Below are 20,708 nucleotides of genomic sequence, written 5' to 3' on the forward strand. Positions count from 1 at the left end.
AGCATGGCCAATTGGGAATTGTAGTCCATGAACATCTGGAGTACCATAGGTTCGCCACCACTGTTCTAGGCTGTGCACTTCAGAGGTTTAGAACAGAGGTATGGTAACACTTTTCAATGACAGGACTAGGACTAGATGAGCAAAACAATAAACTTGGCATAGGTGAAAAACAGAAATCAAAGGCTAAACGTGCCTCTTTAATTTCTTCAAACAGCTTGATAGCATGCTCATATTCAGGAGGATCTTCATTCAGATCTTTCTCCAAATGATCCCAGAATGCTTTGTGTACAACTTGTCTCACTCTTCCGGGCAAACTATAGGAGGAAAAAAAAATCCACAAACAATATTTAAATAAGTGAGAAGTACCAGTTACAAAGATTAGAGTTCCTTACTTGTGGAAAAGCACCAAAGTGTTTCATTAACTGCAATATTCAACTCTACTGCACTTGACTTGCTTGGATTCCAGGGGGTTAAGGATCATATATGAAATCTGAGTCACGTATAGGCCTGGCTGTATGTGTCTGTTTTTGCATGAGGCTCTCTCGTAAGGATTTCCCAGCATGGGAAACTCTATGCTAACTATTTTGAGACTTGATCTTGGCCTACTGGTAGTAGGAGAAAGCTGAGGAGTGTGGTAGAAATCTGGGGAAGGAGAGAAGGTGGTTGATTTATTAGGAGCATGTAAAGATAGAGTCACTGACTCTGGGCAAAGACCCAAAACCCCTTAACAAGTACAGTTGGAAGACAACTTGCACAGAACTATTTTAGGAAGTGACTTCCAGGCTGACCCTGTGGGTTGCATGTCACAGTACAATTTTAAATCATAGCAATGGGCCATGCAGTCAGTTAGATGTGTAACATGGGAAAGGGTTTGGGAGAAAGGCATTCATGTGTTGGTTGATTTAGCATAAGGATTAATATTCTGCCTTTCCATTAGAATAAATTGCAACACAGTTGCACACAGATATGACATCTAGTAGTACTTCTGCATATTCAGGTTAGCCTTCTGAACAGAGATAGATAGAAGCCTTCCCCTCAGTGCCAACCATTTGCCAATCCACAATGAAACTGGAATTTACAAAACACCTATCTTTCTAGACAGTACCAATGGAAAAACATCGTAATATTACTTTTCAGTCTGACAAGCACTCGGCTACAAATAGTACTACAGGTAATATTCTTTCACTACTCAGAGCACAGGAGATTCATTAACGAAATCTGGTATGATGCAGTGATTGCAATTAGACCAGACAGACCCAAGTCACACAGACTCATGAAATGGCTTCACATCATCCGTCCCATCAAGGTCCTTATTGCCTACTCAGACTGGCAGTGACTTTTCGGAGACCTTTCACAACACCTATTTCCCAAGTCTTTTAACCGGAGATACTAGGAATGGAATCCAGGAACTTCTGCATGCAAAACTAGCATGACCTACCGGCCTCCTCCCACTTCCGCCCCAAATCTCTCCTCAGACAGCTGTAGCACATTTCTCTCTGTGATACACCTCTGAAGATGCCAGCCACAGATGCAGCAAAATGTTAGGAACAAGATCTACCAGGCTACGGCCACACAGCAGGGAAAACCCACCACAACCAGTTGAGTCTGGCCATGAAAGCCTTCGACAATACATGAAACTGCTTATAATTTTGTTGAAGCAGTCAAGAGAGTGTCAGACCAAATTGTATCAAGGAGCACCTTCTTCCTACAAGTCCCCTTCTCCCATATGCGTAGGTCATACTACAAACCCCTGCTTTGAGTGTCGTGGTCCTTCACAAGCTGGACTGATGGTTGCCTTCTGAGGGTGGGAACCACATGAGCGGATCCTCTCCCAATAACCACACGAAACTCTTGCTGGGATAAACACTTAGCCATAGCTACTTTACTGACCAAACGAAACAGAAGCGTGAGGCGTAGAATGGGTCTTGATCTGGCCTGTCTGCTTCCTAGCGAAGCTCCCTGGGGCAGATGCCCTGTATTAGGCTTCGCTCTGCTGAGGGGCTCTGCTGGGCGGACGCTCCTGGCCAGAGGTGTTCCCCATTTGCCGGTTCGGCAGGGCGGTTGCCTCTTGCCGCCGTCGGCACTTCCAGATCAATACCCATGCGCCACCGCCGATGGCTATGACAGAAAAAACACATGTAGTACTATAACAAAAAACAGGGAGAGGTGGGTGGGCAAATTGTCGGCTGGCCAGAGCACATGGCCAACACAAAGGAGGGATGTCCCTTTTAAAGGTTCAGTCAGCCCTCCCCTCTGGGTGACGTCAGCCCAGGCCTGACATGGCCCGGACTTTCGCCTCTGCCCTTAGTTGGGCGGAAGCAGTCACCTTGGCTCCACCTACCGCACCCCAAGAGGCAATCGCAGCCGGTGGGTGATTCACAGCTGTCTTTATCAGCAGCAGGGCTATCACCCCTTTAGATCTGGTAGGTTTTTGTGCAGCTGCCGGCATTTAGGTGCACAGCAATTTTACATTTGGCTGATGAAGGGTTGCAGTCTGTGTTCTTCTGATAAGTCTTTCCATTAAAAAACACTTTAAAAACTGATTTTATTGCTCTTATTTTAAGGTGCTTTGTGGGGCTGTCAGACTGAGAGTTGAAGCATACGTTTAGGAAATGCATCAGTAAAATTCTCAGGCTATGAGCCGTCATAACCTTTGAAAGGTCCTAGAAAGCAATGCAGGCCATCTGCTGCTTGCCAAAATTTATTTCAGAGACAATTCCTGCATGAGTAGCATCCAAGTTTTAAGGTGTGGTTTTTATGAGCTTGCAAATTACCAATTCTGCGGGTGCTCCATGCGTTGCAAGTGGAAATTCTCATTTACGGCAATTTCATGAACCAGACTCAGGTCTGACAAGTTTCTTGCCGCAGCCATCATTTCGTCAAATGTTACCACTTTGGGAGGGCTTGTTGCTGGAATAAAGGGAAGAAATGCATGTCAAAGTGTCAGGAAACAGGAGATGTGAAAACTGAACACCCAAAATTTAATTTCTTAATGGACCCTCCTAAGTTGAGCTGCCAGAAAATCAAATCTGGGACAAAAATTCACACTTGGGATGGAAAGGAGGTAGAACTCAACAAGAACGATAGTTTCACTATTTATTCCATTTCTATCCTGCCCTTCCATTACATCCCAGGGTGGGTCACATCATATAAAAATGCATCAGCCTAAAAATCATCACAAACATATAAAACGTCTCCTAAAAATGTGGCTAAAAACAACAAAAAACCAATACCCCAGAACCCACGCCCTCCCTAACCCCCACTTACAGCCTATAGTTACAGTCTACAAGTCAGAGGTCTGCCAGCAAAAGCAATCCTTAAAGTTAGGAAGCCGAGCTGTAACAAGGACAAGGTGAACAAAGTTGAGGGGAGCAAAAAAAAAAAAGTATTTTGTGACTAAAAGTTATTGCTTTTGCTATTCATGCATTTTCTTTTTGATCAAAATAATAACTAAGTACGTGTCAAGTTGCCTCTTGACTGATGGCAACCCTATGAATTAATGTCCTCCGAAATGTCCTGTCAAAGACTGCGCCAACTATTGGACCATTGCATTAACTTCTCACATGAGTAAAATGATGCTCTAAATCATATAACAAAGACTGCTACCACACATGGAATGAGAAATGCTAGATGTTCAAGCTGGATTTAGAAAAGGAAGAGGCATTAGAGATCATATTAAAATGTTCGGTGTTGCGTAGGGAGCACAATTTTATATTCTTGCCTCAACAACAAAATTAGCTAGTTATGGCTCTGCCGGGAAGTAACAGAAAACAGGAGTCTGCTGTTGCCCCTTCCATTCAGTGTTGTAAACCTCCAGGTGGTGGTTGGAGATCTCCTGACATTCTAACTGATCTCCAGGCAAAAGAGATCAATTTCACCTGAAGAAAATGGCCCCTTTGGAAGGTGAACTCTATGGCACTATACTCCGTTGAAATCCCTCCCTTCTTGAGACCCTGCACTCCTCAGGCTCCAATTCCCAAATATCCAGGTGTTCCCAGCTCAGCGTTGGCTACCCCACCTCCATCTAAATGTGTAGGTTTCCAAACACTCTCTTTTCACTGACCCCCCCACTGGATCAGTTCAGACAGAACATTCAGTGGCCTTACTGTCTCTAGCTGCCAGAACAATGCATTTATTTTTACTCAAGCTTTTAAATATGATTTTATTAGTTTAATTGTTTAATGAGAGTGGACTCTTAATACTTTAACTTTAAAACTATAGGCAAATTTATGTTTGCTGCATTTAAAGTTTTGTAAGCCATCATAAGCTGTTTGTTTGGAGAGGCTGAATAGAAATTTTCTAAACAAATAATTAACAAACAGTTTGTTAGATATGAGATTGTCTCCTTTGCCTGCAGACTTCCACACCCTTCGGTGCACAGCTGCGATAGTGAGGACTGCCTGGATCCAGGGAAATCAGAGTTCATCATGAAGTAGGAATCAGACAAAACTACAAACTATAGCTTGTCCTGCCTGCGAACTAGGATTCCATAATAGGGTTCGATCCTATTTCTTGGGAACCAGATAGTTTTCATAGGCACACCAGAAAGGGGAAGAGGGAACACGGGAACCAGAGACTTGACCTCTCAGAAAACAAATGATGGTTTGCTCATCCTGCCTGAACTTTTTGCTTCTTCATGGTTGCTGTCGGACACTAAGTGCAGTGGAGGGAATTTTGGAATATTTTCTGGGATGCACAGTCACTATATATTCAGCCTTGCAGGAAATGAACAAATCCTAGAAGACATTTAGCACTCTCCTGCAGATGGACACTGCAGGAAAACATTGGTAGCAGTGGCTTTCAAGGAAGCTTGCCCACGCTTAATCGTTTCACTGAACAATTCCTGGTGGACCAGGGGGCATACATTGAAAATGCTGGGGGGAAGAATTAGGACTAATAAAAGGAAACACTTCTTCACGCAACGTGTGATTGGTGTTTGGAACATGCTGCCACAGGAGGAGGTGATGGCCACTAACCTGGATAGCTTTAAAAGGGGCTTGGATAGATCTATGGAGGAGAAGTCGATTTATGGCTACCAATCTTGATCCTCCTTGATCTGAGATTGCAAAGGCCTTAGCAGACCAGGTGCTCAAGAGCAGCAGCAGCAGCAGGCCATTGCTTTCACCTCCTGCATGTGAGCTCCCAAAGGCACCTGGTGGGCCACTGTGAGTAGCAGAGAGCTGGACTAGATGGACTCTGGTCTGATCCAGCTGGCTTGTTCTTATGGACTTCTAATGACCCCCTGGTTTTGTCAAGCACAACTTACTTCCTGCACTGCAAAAACCTTGGACTTTCAGCTATTCAAAAGGACCCCGATCCTATACATCTTACACAATTTGCAAGTAATTCACTCTTGCTTACAAGCTGGGGAGTTGGATTTGCTCGAAGAGTCACTGGTAAAACTTTGTCTTGAATATTCAGAGTCACTGGAAGAAGCTGCGCTTTCAGAGAACCTTGAAGAATCACCGTCACTGTTCTGTTCATCATTGAGAGGCATCCTGGGTCAACTTCTGCTGACCAGAGTATGAAGAACCTGAAAAGACCAGCAGAGTCATCTCAACCAGCCTAAACATCAGTTCCAAAAACTCAAAAGAGCAATATGGAAAAAGCACCAGGGTCCAAATGGCAATATGACATAAAACATGAATAAGAAAGGCTGGCCTACTGTACATTCCATCTATCTGATTTTATTTTTTAAGCGGCAGTTGCATCAGGCAATCAAATTGCTAAGCTTGCTTGATCTTTGGTTTTTATAGCTAGAAACTACAAATTGGCTTGTTATACAAAATGCTTACAGGCCTTCTTAGGAACCATTACCCTACAACATACAAAGGAAGCCTGTATTTATTAGTGATTCCTGATTTGGCAGATAAAACTTCTACAGTGGGTTTCAGTTATGCATTTTTGCATAACAGTCTTTAATCTGCATTTCCCTTTATTTATTTTTAGTTACATTATAGTCCACCCTTCACACTGTGACTCAAGATGGATCACACAAAGACAGTCAATACATTCAACAAACAATGAAATCGGATTTAAGTTGTATAACCAACCAGAACTCTAAAAATCCAAAGGGAAGCAAAGCATAAGTGTTGACATTACGTCAAGATTACATAGCAAGGTCCAATCAACAGTAAACTATATGCAGCAGTATAGAAAGCGGTCCTTTAGCATTTGTAGAATCATTTTGTACAGTGCTAAACTCTATTGCCTGCACAGAAAACCCTTCTTGAATCATTCAATTTTGTACAGTTTATGGAAAGCCAGGAGAGGGAGAGCCTTCTTGACCTCCTCAGGCAGACCACTCCACAAGATGGGGGTCACTACGGAGAAAGCACATGTACGGGCAGTTATTAATTTTACGCATTTGCAGTTGGCACCAGCAGAAGGCCCTGCTTAGATGAGCAAAGCTATCAAGGTGGAGCATGGCAGAAGGATGGTCTCACAGATATTAGGGTCCAAGCCCATCAAGAGCTTTATATGTGATAGCCAATACTTTAAATTGAGCACAGCGGAGTCATTGGAGTGACCATAGAATGGCAATAATATGCATGCCCCATTAAGCTCCTGATAATAGCTGAACTGTGACATTCTGCAGCATTGATTTAAGGGAAGACCAACATACAGTGCATTACAGTAGTCTAGCCCTGAGGTCACCATGTCATGGATACAGGTGGTCAGTTAAGCCATGTCAAGGTAAGGACCATTTTTTGAACTAGGTTGAGTTGGAAGAAAATCTTTTTTACAACTGCATTAATTTGCTTCTCCAGCAAGAATATCCTTATTTTAAGCCTAAGAAAATCAATTCCAGATACTTATCAGATCTTTCCAACCCTTCTTTAAGGAAAGCCTTTATTATGGCAAGATTTTAGTCCCTGCCTATAGCTGTTCATCAGGCCAAATTCAATAAAGCCCCTTTGAATTTTCATATCTGCCCTTGTGGGCTTAACTTCATTTTATTTTTCCATATTGATAGTAGATAGTTGTTGAGATGGTATGGATGCTATACTGCAATTTTTAAAGTTTTACTTTGTATTATGTTGTTTCATTCTGTATTTATATGAATGTAATGTTATAAGGCTTCAACATAATAAATTCATCCATTCATTCATTTGTATTGTAGCCTGTGCATGAAGAATTCTGGTTAGCACTGTGATTTACCTACAGATACTTTAAGAGACTGACAAGTACAATTACAAGCAGTATAAGGCTGCAAAGCCTAGGCAGACTTACTAGGAAGTAAGTCCCACTAGATCCAATGGGAATTGTCTCTGCGTACGCTGTTTTAAAGAGTAACTGTGTCTAAGAGTGTAATTTGAAGGGTGCTTGATTTTGTGAATAAAAGTACTGTCAGATGAACAGACTGCTGCTTCCAGACAGCAGTTTAAGAAGGTTCTCTGGGTCTACTGGTTATGACGGTCTGCAATCTGAGGGTGATATTAACTCTTAAAAGGGAAGAAAAGCCAAACGTTTTGTCACTGAGAATGGCTCAAAGGTTTATAGCAACCTACCTAAAGCTACAGAATGCGTCCGTCACAATTATGTGGAAACTGATGCAGTTTTCCTACAATTAAAAAAAAGCAGAGACAATTAGATGCAATATTTAGCATTTCTAGAGCATTTTGGAGCATATAGTATAACAACCTTTGCAGAAGTGCTATGAAAATGGTAGGTGGGACCAAAGTGAGACAGAAGTTTGCTGAAGGCCATGTAGTGAGATTAGAACTCAGGGCTTCCTAGTTTCCATTCTGGACCATTACATGACACCAGCTTTCATTCTTCGATGGCCAGTGATGTTATACAGCAGGACTACTCCTTCAAAGTTATATTAGGAAACAGTTTGACTGAGTAACAGATCCTCTGCTTTGCATGCAAAAGGTCCCAGGCTGAGTTGCTGGAGTCTCCAGTTCAAGGAACCAGCTAGCAGGCAGTGTGAAAGACTCCTACCTGAAACCTTGAAGAATCACTGTCAGTCTGAGTAGACAAAACTGATCTTGCTAGAGCAAGGGTCTGACACAGTATAAGGCAGCTTCATGTATTTAAGTTTACAGCAGTCAGGACTTAATGTGGTGAGATCATTTCCTGCAGTGAAGGAGAACAGCTAATTCCAATGTAGCTCAGATGACTACCGGACTAGCCCTGTACTGCACATACGTGTAGGACAGGAAATGATTATCCCATCCCATTTGGAGCTCCACGTGGAATTTAGATCATCATACTACAGACACTCCAGGTATGTTCTGGCTGTGAGCCAACAAATTTAACCTTGCATCAGGTGTCAAAAGCCAAAGTTAGATCTCTTGCTTACAAGACCAGAGCTATGCTAGATGCCCCTTACTTTAAGGAATCTTCATTCATTCCTCCTTTAAGGAATCTTCATTCATTCATTCAAATTCATAACCTGTCAATATGACAGCAAATGGGGTTCATCCATATAAATGGCTGCAGTTTCAGCAAGCTCAGGCTATTCCTTATGTATTCAGAAAAATAATTTTAAATGCCATGAGGATCGGTCCCATGGCTCACAACTCTTTCTCCTGTACCCTGTGCTTTTTCAAGTTCCAAAACTGTCACTAGAACAGCTCTTTTGTAGTGAGATTAGAACTCAGGGCTTCCTAGTTTCCATTCTGGGCCATTACATGACACCAGCTTTTCGAAAGGTACAGGGATGGGGGAGAAGAGCTCCATAGCCACACACATTTCTAAAGGACTTTAAAAAGGCAAGGAAAAACTGGAGATGAGTCCTCCCATCACATTAGTTTGGCTCCAGGATAAACATATAAAGCCACATTATATAGAGTCAGACAATTTTCTTTTAGCTATCAGCCAACGGTTCTTTTAACTGGAGATGACAGGGATTGAACCTGGGACTTTTTGAATGACAAACAGATGCTCTACCAGTAAGCCATGCCCCCCATTCCTTCGCTATGAAGAAAAATATTAAGTTGTACATTTAAAAATACCAGATAAACACTGTGCACGCTCCATAAAACAGGGAATGTTGACAGTGGTTCAGGATCCATTAAAGTAAGAAAAAAAAGAGTGGTTGAGAAATTAGCTAGATTAAGCCTCTAACAGTTTTAAAGCATCCTGGAAGGGGACATGAAAACCAAAGTTTGGCCCCTTGAGGCCTGTACCCTCCATCAACTCCTCACCCCTAACAGAATGTTCTAAACTTGTAGGGGCACCAATCAATTCCAAAATGAAAAAGTTCTGACGGGTCTTTGGTTCATACTGCATTAGGTTCAGATGAGAAGCTCCCTGTTTGCTCTACCTCTAATCCCACTTGTTGGGGTAATTTTGCTACAATACTAGATTGCTAAAGTCTAGGTGAGCAGAAAACTGTTTTCATAGGCCAGAATTCAAGTTTTTCACTACTGCAGTTTGTGAGGAAAAACCCAATTGTTCATTTCCCTCTCTTCTTCCTGCAATTCCTTGCAGACCTTAGCACTATAGAATGTCAAAGGTTTATTTAATTTCAGAACTCTAGGCCCATTATAGAGGGAATGCTTATCTTGGGGCTCTTCACAATGCCATGGGGTTGTAGTGTGGTCTCTTCACATTTCTCTGTTTACACCCAAGAGGGCACTCACCCTGCAGCTTCTCTGCTGAACTCTCCCGGGCCTGCTTTTCCTGGTTCTCTTAACTCCACCCCTTAACTCATTCTTAAAGGCACAAATCTCATCACACCTAGTAGTCTCAAGATTGCTGGCTTTGTAAAAGCCTTTAAATTACTGTTACATTGATATTGCTGTTATAGCAGTCATGTCGATATTGTAGCTGTTTCCAAAAAATAATCCCCTTCCCACAATGAAAGAGGCAAAGTAATTCCCTGGACCACATGCTGCTGAAGAAAGGAACCATGTCGGAGAATGTATATTCTCTCCCCCTCCCCTCCACACATACACATACTTCCTGCCACTACTGCTGCCACAGGAGGAAAGGCTTGTTGTTTAAATATTCCTGTACTAGATCTATCATTATTTCAACAGATCTAATACGGTACAAATGCTTCAAGTTGAAATAAAGTTTTAAAAAGACCTCCTGATCATTCAGGAGGGCAGAAGTAGACTGGGGGAGATGGGGTAGAGACAAAAAATATGCTGTTTCTACTATCTGTAGAAATACCAACTTGTCCGGTGAATGTAAATGAGCACAGTACAACCCCTACATGCGCTCCTTGCCATCTCTGTTGTGTGTGTGGGGGATTCACACCATCCCTGGAAAAGAGGGGCACTGAATGCATGAAAACATTGGGTGTAAGGTGGGACCAAGCACTGTGTTATTATTATCTCAAGATATTAATATATCAATATGAGAATTTAGAGGTTGATGTGTTTTGGCTAATCTGTCCTGGTTGAGCTTCTTTTCTTTGACTTCCACTTGTTGGTTATCAAAAGATACTGACAGGATGAGTAGGAAGCAGGAAGGAGCCCACAACATGGAAGGGAGAGGGAAGCGTGGACAGGAGTGGGAAGGTTGAAGATAGGTAGGCTGGGTGTGGGCAGAGGGAAGATGCCTAGGGCAAAGCTATGCTCACTGGCAAATCTGCTCCACTCTGGCAGCAAAGCAAATTAAAGTCACACTAGAAGTGGTGTCAATTGCTGTAGAGAGAATGGAAAGCGAAAGCAGGACTTGAGGAAATATCTCCATACAAGAAATCTTGCCATGATGGACATTCACTCCAGCTGCACAGCAGACACCTTGCGCATAATCAGTCTAAGATCTATAGCAAAGTATGGAGGAAATGCCAACATTCAGATGTTTTGTTTAAATGCACTCGCCCCAACACAAACACACAAACTTTTTTTTTAATCTCAAAGCATAAAAGGTTACTGAACAATAAGACTTCCAAAATTGGGCTAGGGTTACCAAGCTCCAGTCTGGTGTTCTCTAGAATTACATATGATCTCCACACTGCAGAGATAGGTTCCCTTGGAGACAGTGGTGGCTTTAGAGAGAAGACTCTGTAGTTGCCTCCTTTCCCTAAACTCCATGCTCTCTAGGCTCTGCCTCTGAATATATTTCCCAACCTGGAATTGGCAACCCTAAGCTTGACCCATTTGGTTGTGTGACATAAGCACATCAGTGCAGTTGCAAAGTGATTCACTGTCATGACAGCAATTAGGAACTCATTTAATTTGGGGGCAGTCATAACAACAGTGACACATTTGCCTGTTTGTGTAAAACAGTTTTGACAGTGAAGTTTGGTTCTCAAACAGTAGATGGGTGGTAGATCTGTGGCAGGACTGCACCACCTCAGGCTGTGTGTGAGGGTTCACATGATGAACCACAGAGTATGTATTCTAACACATAGGTAAGTCATCATCTTGTGAGAGAGAAGGAAGAAGACACGTTCTATGTTTAGGAATGTTTTTCTTTTCCATCGAAGAACCTTTCATCACAGGAGATCCCTTTTAAAACCTAAGATTGTATAATCTCTGCAGAAGTTTACCACCTCAGCTGCTGTTTGTAAGAACCAAGCCAGGGATATAGTGGCCAACAGGATGGGGCATTGGCTTCATTGATATCACACTGAACAGCTGGTTCCTGCCTGGTAGCACAGACTTATACAGGGAGATGGAGCCAGCACAGTGTTACTGCTGGTGCAAGAACTTCCAATCACAAGTAGAAACTTTGATGGATCCCTGTCCAACTGCAGCCCTAAATGTCTTCCATTAGGCCCTGAGGGGGAGGGGGCAGGTGACCCCCCCCCCAATAATAGGATTTCAGGCTGCCACAGGAGGTTGGGACCACAAAAGCTGAAGAATCACACTGGATCTAATATGACTGAGATTGGAAGTTTTAGTGGAATACACTATAGTTTTACAGCCATAACTCCTCAGACTTCACTCATCCTTTCCATGCTTATTCAAACACCAGAATATAAACAGCCAAGACCAGTATTCCCTTTTCTTTTTGCATAGCTATCCTACGGTTCCCACCAGTGTCACTTTACAGAGGTAGATGTCAGCAAGGTTCTTTCCAGAGATCATTCAAACCTGTAATCCCAATATGCAGAGTATCAGATTCTAATCTACTACCAAGGCCAGCACTGGACAATTTCCATAATACAGTCCATTCATACTTGCCACGTGGATAAAATGAGGAATCTGGAAAACCACTACAAAGAGGTTTCTACATGCTTCATTCAGCCTGATAAACCTTTGCTGAGTGCAATTTAGGTCAGATAACAGTGTGCAAAAATCAGCATCTAAAAACATAGCTTCACTCTCAACATAACACTATCCCTTTAGAAGGGGCAGTGAAATGCTATCACCATCACACAGTGTCCCAAAGAGCTGTTGTGAGAGTTATTTTAAGCAGAAAGAGGGTGAGGCACACACCTACATAAACACATCATAGGATAAAATAGCAGCACATTTCAATGAGTGCAATAAACCATGGAAAAATTGGAGACCACACTACCTTTCTGATAGCCTTGCCCATTCTTTTCAGCCCATACCTGCTCAGGAATCCTCCCACATGCAGGATCTGATGCAATTTACTGGAGGTTGTACTTCCAATGTTCCATGCATTTAAGGTCCTTGCTTGGCACTTCTGCAGACCAATATCAGACAAAAAACAAAACAAAAACAGATTGATGAGCAAAATGCACAATCCCACTGTGTATCACATCCACTGACTAGAAGCTGCCTTGTCTATACAGAAGGGATTTCTATGATGGTTTAAGATTTTATTGCTGCAATTTTATTACAATACCACTGTAACTTCAGTAATCACATTTAATTTGGAACGTGTACTCTGAAATCATCCAGTAATTACCAGGTTCAAACACTGAAGCCATGTTTACATCCTCTCCAAAAGGGCTAAAATATAAAGTAACAAGCCCCAAATCCTTTCCTCTCCCCTTAAAAAGATGCCTGTCACAAAAACCTCTTCAAAATCCCAGAAAACAGGCAGGCCTTGAAGCACTTCCTGAAGACACCCAAGGAGGGAAGAGCAGAAGGCATCCTCTCACCACTTCAGGGAACTCATTCCACAGAGATGGAATCAATATGGAAAAGACCCAGACCCTGGTTGATGTCAGACAGGCCACTTAAGTGATTAGCCAACAGATCTGCTGATAACCACAGTTGACACACAAAGACTTATGGACCATAGTTGGTATATAGGGATATTTATGTAACTTATAGTCTGCCTTTCTGAGACTTAAGGTAGATTACACAATTGCAAGCAGAGCCTTTATTGATCCTGAACATTCAGTCATCAATATATGGATACATTCCCTAAACTGTCCTCAAAGTTCCCTTTCTATCACTTTGTTCCACATAATCAGTTATGTGACATCGCCATCTCTTGTCATTTCAAGCAGCCTTGTAACCCAATAAGTGTTGTTATAGTTTGGGATTAGCATGTTGCCTGCTTTAGTTTAGGTCTACTAATAGCCTGTTGCTATCTGCAGAGCTAATCACAAATCTGCTTAGAGACCTTTTACTCTTCTGTTATTGAAGACAGACACACTATGGCTGGATCCTATGAAAAAATTCCACGAGTGCTAGTTTTAGTGGAATACACTATAGTTTTACAGCCAAAACTATCAGGTATGTACAGAACTCATTCATAGAGTCTAAGCCTAGGAATTCTCAGACATAGTTAAGCTTATATCTGTGTTTAAGATGGGCTTGTGGTAAATTATATTGTTCTCAAGAGCATAGTTGGGGGGAATGAACAGAGATTACACTTGAAGATTCTTTCCCTTGTATTGACAGTCTAAGAAAAAAGAAAAGGTAGAATCCTGGCAATTTCAAATGGGCTATTTGGACTTTTGGCCTCTGACTTGGTTTAAGCCATCTCAAAGAACTGCAGTGAGGATATACATGGAGGAGGTAGAGACTACTTATACAGCCCTAAACTCTTTAAAATATAAATAGTTTGGTATACCAGATGTTTTAATTGGAGGAGCAAATGTAAATTACTTTGATGTAGTACAGAAGGCTTCTGGTTGGTCACATGAAATGTACATTTAACTCTGTTCATTCTCGGCAATGTCCCTTTTAAATTCTGGATTCAATCTAGGCTTCTCAGGTAATTCATATTGCATCCTCAACCAATCTAGTTTTCAGATCAGAATTTGAGGCACAAGATTATTTGAAGCAGGAGGACAAAAAGAAAATGAGAAGAAGCTTAATCGATTTGGGAGGGGGGGCTACTTCAGATAAACATGCTTGTGTTGATGTGTGGCACATTGCATATGAACGACACATTGGCTAGAAAAAAAGGAGTCCGTGGTTGGATTATATGATCAGGCCGTTGCCCATTTCCCAAAGCAGGAATAGGTTTCTTATTGGGTTTTTCATTCACCTCTGGGCTGCATAAGGAACTATAAATTTCAGTCATATCTCAGCCCAAAGGCAAGCTTTCTACCCCATTACAAAAAACCAGCTACAATACTTTACAGGAAAACATGACACTATTGAATTGTCCAGAACACTTCATCAGACTGGATAAAAACAAACCCCTGTTCCCTCTCCTTTCAACACCCAGGCTGGACAACTCCAAAGACCGCACAGTTCCATGTCATTTTTGGGTCGATCTTAATAAAACGATTTTTGTTGAAGAGAGAAAAATCCCACAGAGGAACCTAGAATTGCCAGCCTATTGCAAAGGAGCTATATGTTTTTATCCCACTCCTGCTCTGACTCTTTTAACCTCTACAAGCTGCACACGTCCCCCTCCACTGCGGTGTAGCCAGAGTAAAGCTCTTGTAAAACTCCTCCCCTTCCCCTGCCTGCTTCAGTTACCCTCTTCCCCCCACCCTTTCCCATGTATTTTTGGCAGTTACTTTAAAGTACAGGCGCTGTGACACACCGAAGGATCAAAACAAAGCAGCGTTTCCAAGGGAAGCTTAAACAACAAAAAGCCCTCCTTCGCGCCACCATTTCTCTCTCCTCCCGCGAACATCTGGGGCGAGAGTCCTATACACAAAACCCTGCGGAATTCACAGCTGGCCCTTCCCGGGCGCCCCCCCCCCTCAATTCCCCCCTTATTTTAATCACTGACAAAATGATCGTGAGATTTGTAAACAATAGTAATCGGTTAGCAAATAAGGGCAACAGCTCCCCCCCTCCCCCATAGAAGGCAGATTGTTTACCATTCGCTTACAGGCTGCAATTCGAAGCACAGTTACTGGAGAGTAAACCTCTCTTTAGATACTAGTATTTACATCCGAGCAAACAAATGCAAGATCTGGTTGGATGCCGGGTTATGTTTTACAAAGGGGGAAACATAACGCATCTCTGCCATCTTCGTCTTTTTTTTCTTTTTTGCAAAAGCAAGAAACCACCTATGACGACCCCCCCCCTTCGAATTTAGCTTTAACCCCATGCACACTAGGATTCCCTCTGCCTGAAATGGAGAAGAGGAGGCATCTCGAACAGAGCAGGGTTATAGCTAGAAAAACAAAAATAATGAACATTAGAGGAAAACACCAAACCCCTCTATCTTCACTCACCCCCCAGGGATGTCCTATATAGCAGGCAGCACCCAGTTTGCTCCCCCTTCCGTCTCCTTTGGCTTCTACTCAGCTGTTCTCAAATGGGCTTTAACTCCCTCCTCCCACATTTAGTTGTACATAGTCCTCGGCTGGTTATTAGCAGCTGCCCGGACGATTCCATTTCTCTATGAAGAGGGGGGGTGAGTTTAACATTGATTGCCCAAATACGCCGGTTACTCAGGTAAGCAAAGAGAAACACACTTGTAGAGAATCTGCTAAGGCAAACCATTTTGTCCGTCTCCAACGATTGGATGACGTGTGTCCGGGAAAGAAGGACAGTGCTGCCCAAGAAATCTGTCTGCCCCCTCAAAGAGAGAAAATGCGCCCATCCCGGGAGAGGGGAGTGACTGGCTGGTGTTTACGGAAGGGAGAGACGTGTCCTCAGTTCTCCCTGCTTGCTTTCGGTGCAGTGTAGGCGGTCGATTTGTAGGCTGGGGCTGCAACAGATGCTCTCCGCCCCCACGCCACTCTGACTTTTCGGGTGGGTGGGGCCAGCCAATTGACCCATGGAGCCACTGATAGAATTGTGCATTGCTTCTAATTGTTGCAGTCAAGTTTACTGTGCTGTGTGCTAACTTGAGCTAGTTTCATGTTCTGGGAAAGGGGGAGGGGAGAGGAGAAGAATGAAAAATAATTATAGCTGGGAAAATGGGAGACGGGAGTTCCATATGGAAATGGTAAATGGAGATGTTCTCTTGACAACTACCAATAATTATCCTGAGGGGTACTCTCTATTGAAACAAAATAAAACAGAAGTTCGGTGGTACCTTAAAAGCCAGCAAGGTGGTTTCCAGCATCAGCTTTTCTCAGCCAGAGTTCATGTTTCTTGCTAGGGAAGCCAGCCTCCAGGTGGGACCCGGGTATTCTCCAGAAACATCCCACCTCCAGGCTAAAGAGATCAGTTCCCTGGTGAAAATGCATGCTTTGGAGGGTAGACTACAGCATTGTACCCGCCTGAGGTCCCTATTCTCTTCAGTCTTCATTCCCCTAAATCTCCATGAGTTTCCCAACTTGGATATGGCAAACAAACAAACAGAAAATCCCATCTTCTGCAAGTATCCTGGAGGACCTGGCAAACCCATTTCCTGCCTTTGAAAAATGAGCTTCCCTTCCCCCAAACAATGGAATATTGCCTGTTTTTTCTTCAAGTGCCATTTTCACAATAGTGAAGTATATTGCATTGGACAAGGTGTTAACTTCCACAAGTGTGAAAAAGTCTTGCATTTGGAGTTTTACATAAAATTTAAACTAAGCAGGTTGTTAACAGCAAAGAAATATGTACACCTCTCAGCATACAGTTAGGAACTGCACAGTGCAAAGCAGTCTAATGCTAGAATGCACAAAAGGATTGTGTTATGTAACTAACTCACGTTTGATGTTCTGATCAGCTTTCGGCTTGTTAAAAGCACTCCTGAGTCATGAGCATAGAATTCCACTTACCAGGAAGACAGGATGCCAAACAATATTATTAGCATTCCTAAGTCTTTTTAGCATTACACTCTGTAGAACTGCACCCTTTCTGCACTTCAGTCATTGCAAAACCTGTTACATGTTGCCAATCTTATCTTTTGATCAGTATTCAGCATCAGAACATGAGACCTCCTGCTGGCCAAGCAGATGTTCCGCTATTGTGCCTGAAGCTCAATGAGACTTATTTCTCTGGTAAATGTGCAGAGTTGTAACTATATAGCCCAATCCTGTGCATATTTACTTGGAAGCTATTCCTGTTGAGGTTTTTACTCACAAGGAAGAGTCCTTAAAATGATGGTATATAAGGTTTGTGCTCATCCAATGTTTTGAAAACTAGGTTTGGGCTTGAAAGCTAGAAGAAGAGTTTGGATTTATATCCCCCCTTTCTCTCCTGTAGGAGACTCAAAGGGGCTTAGAATCTCCTTGCCCTTCCCCCCTCACAACAAACACCCTGTGAGGTAGGTGGGGCTGAGAGAGCAATGAAAAGCTGTAACTAGTCCAAGGTCAGCCAGCTGGCATGTGTGGGAATGCACAGGCTAATCTGAATTTTCCAGATAAGCTTCCACAGCTCAGACGGCAGAGCAGGGAATCAAACCCGGTTCCTCCAGATTAGAATGCACCTGCTCTTAACCACTACGCCACTGCATCTAACCACTATCTGTATCCATACTGGAAAATATACGGTTAGATTAGCTGTTATCTTCTAACCTATACATCTATTTTATACTACAGACTCTGGTGGCCCCGACTATATGGAATGGCCTCACTGAGGAGCTTGTATCTGTGGTATCAAGGTTAAAGCTGAGGGTTGCTAACCCTCTGGTAGTGTCTGGAAATTTCCTGAATTTACAGCTGGTCTCCAGATGACAGAGATCAGTTCCTCTGAGGAAAATGGTTGTTTTGATAGATAGACTCTATGGCAGTGGTTCTCAACCTTCCTAATGCCGTGACCCTTTAATACAGTTCCTCATGTTGTGGTGACCCCCAACCCTAACATTTATCCATTTTACAGATGGAAAACACCGATGCAGAGAGTCTTAGGTGACCCCTGTGAAAGGGTCATTCGACTCCCAAAGGGGTCCTGACCCCCAGGTTGAGAACAACTGCTCTATAGCATTGTAAGCTGCTGGTGTCCCTCCCCTCCCCAAATCCCACCCTCCCCATCTCTACTCCTCAAATCTCTGGTATTTCTGGCAACCTTATTAAAAATAGTAATGGGAGGTGGTGAACCTGTGGAATTTCTACCTGCCATCTAGCTTTTAAAGTCACGGAGGGACAAAGTAGCACATAATTTCATATTGTTGCTTCAGAGTTCAATCACTTCAGTAAGTAGTCGATCTCATTTGAAGGCAAAGGGAGTAAAAGACGGGATGGCACTGATACAAGACCTCATAACATACGTTCTTGTTCTATTTTACACAGAAATGTATAGCATAGCAAAAAACTGATGAAACTTGGGACCCTGACCTCCTTCAGCCACTTGTTTATTTCACATTACAGATATGCCATTTAATTGTATTCAAACACATTATTATTATTATTATTATTATTATTATTATTATTATTATTATTATTATTATTATTAAATTTATAGACCGCCCTTTCCCAAAGGGCTCAGGGCGGTGAACAACCACAGGAAACAAAGCATTAAAACACAATAAAACCAGCACAGTACCCCAATAATTAAAACAGGAACCATATAAATATTAATATCAGATGGCATTGGACTCCCCCTCCCTCCCCACCCTTGCGCCCACAGAAGGCCAGATGGAATGGTGGCAGATGTACCTAGCCAGGCTGGCCAAATGCCTGGCAGAACAGGTCTGTCTTATCAATATAAAGTGTCTGCATAAGCACACTGTGTTGTACAGAATGAAAAATGGGTGTGTCACCTGAAGTGGTAATTCTATAAACCTTTTCTAGTGGTAGAAAGGAAACACCTGTGAAACAAAATAACACTTAAACTCTGAAGGCATTAGATGTGCATAACGGGGTTATCACAATACAGGCTTGCACAGGACTGTTGTGTTGAATACATTTGAATAACTACAAACAACACTACTGAATTCAGAAATATGTAATTTTTTTAAAATATATATATGTATAAAAGACACGTGAGAGCCAGCCTGATACAGCAGCTAAGGTGTCACAGCAGGATCTGAGAAACCCAAGTTCAAATCCACACTCCCACTGTGGAAGTTTGCTGTGTGACCTTGGGATAGTCACACACTCTCAGCCTTGTATTTGGATGGGAGATCTCCAAGGAATAAAAGGGGCATCATGTGGAGGCAGGTCATGGCAAACCACTTCTAAGGGTCTCTTGTGCTGAAAACCCTGCTAGGGGTCATCATGAGTCAGCTGCAGCTTGATGGCAATATATACATACGGAATATGTACACATGTTGTCCCATTCACACAGAATGGTGACTACATGTATAAGGAGGATCATGGAAGGAGGGGGCAGTCGCATACTGGCCCTTTCCATACAAATCTCCCGAAACAATTCTAAAACGTTTTCAATTGTCCGCACTCACCCCCTCGAAACAATTCTTAGCGGCCATTTTGGGTGTTTTCCATTTTTTTAGTACGTTGTCAAATCGAGGTTCAAATGCCTCATGCTACACTTGTATACTTGATGCATCAAAGATTGTCCCCCCCCCATAAAAATACTTACAAAAATGCTCAAAAAATAGGTGAGGATGAATGGAGAGTGAGCTCAGAAAATGGTGCCGGAGGAAGTTCAGGGAAGGTAGAGAAATGTCTTAAAGAGGCAAATGAAAGCATTTTAAAAACATTTCAGTTAAAGAACTGTTTTAAAAGGGCATTAATTTAAAACATGTTGAGGCTGCAAATAAAATGTTTTGGGAACCAAAGTGGATAAAAACAATGCAGAATTCCATGGAGGAAACATTTTATTTCCTGTTTGAAAATGTTTTAAACGGTTTGTCTGGAAAGAGCCACTTTCAGCCTCACCTTGACAAGTATTTAGATAGGAGACCTCTAAGGAATACCAGGGTTGCTATGCAGAGGCTGGAAAGGCAAGCCACCTCTGTTAGGCTGATTCCGCATGGGCCAAAAACAGCGGTGTGAAAACGGTGCGAAAACAGTATAAACCCTTTTACACCGTTTTCACACTGCCGTTTTGGGCCCATGCGGAATCAGCCCAAGTCTCGTCTTGAAAACCCCATAGGGTCATCGTAAGTCAGCTGTGATGTGATGATACTTTGGACCACATAATAGACACAGATAGCAAGCTCATCTTAGAAAAGTTATCTTCCCATTATCTCACAAAGAGAAAATGCCTCTTATGATTCACAAATACATCTGTCTACTCTGCTTCCCCAACAAAAATATGCCTTTTGTTTTATTTATATTTATTTATTATTTGGATTTGATAGACTGCCCACCCCCAAAGGGTTTTGGAACAAAGGAATTTTTAAATTTTTGCTTGTACACAGACTTATGACTTATGCTTGTACACAGACTTTCATTGATTTAGAGACTGACTGGGTGAGATTCCTTTAACTATACCCCATCTCACTGAAAGATAGAAGTTCAATTGTAACCAAATACTTCTCTTCTTTCTGTGGAATGCTCCGCTTGCAGGTCTGCTCCTGAAGAGCCATGCCCACAGTGGAGCATTCCACAGGTAGAAGAGGGGTATTTGGTTACAATGGACCTTCTGTCTTTTAGTGAGACAAGGTATAGATAACATTATGCT

The 20,708-nt window shown here is 42.5% G+C and overlaps 1 protein-coding gene across 4 annotated transcripts in view; it reads right to left on the reverse strand.

Moving 5' to 3' along the window:
• Window positions 1-15,599, reverse strand: part of TCP11L2 (t-complex 11 like 2) — a 29,007-nt gene extending 13,408 nt beyond the window's left edge. Inside the window, exons 1-6 of one of the 4 annotated variants that reach the window (XM_048500559.1) lie at window positions 15,476-15,599; window positions 12,467-12,561; window positions 7,512-7,564; window positions 5,362-5,533; window positions 2,775-2,910; window positions 194-314 (exon numbers count right to left, since the gene is read on the reverse strand). In XM_048500559.1, coding sequence (XP_048356516.1) covers window positions 194-314; window positions 2,775-2,910; window positions 5,362-5,497 — 393 coding nt within the window. In that variant the 5' untranslated portion in view covers window positions 5,498-5,533; window positions 7,512-7,564; window positions 12,467-12,561; window positions 15,476-15,599. Of the gene's footprint in view, window positions 1-193; window positions 315-2,774; window positions 2,911-5,361; window positions 5,534-7,511; window positions 7,565-12,429; window positions 12,562-15,475 lie in introns of all 4 variants that reach the window. The other 3 variants (XM_048500560.1, XM_048500562.1, XM_048500561.1) reach the window with 3 other exon arrangements.
• Window positions 15,600-20,708: the final 5,109 nt, after the last annotated feature.

Source organism: Sphaerodactylus townsendi, linkage group LG06 (genome assembly GCF_021028975.2).
Source record: "Sphaerodactylus townsendi isolate TG3544 linkage group LG06, MPM_Stown_v2.3, whole genome shotgun sequence".
NCBI lineage: Eukaryota > Metazoa > Chordata > Lepidosauria > Squamata > Sphaerodactylidae > Sphaerodactylus > Sphaerodactylus townsendi.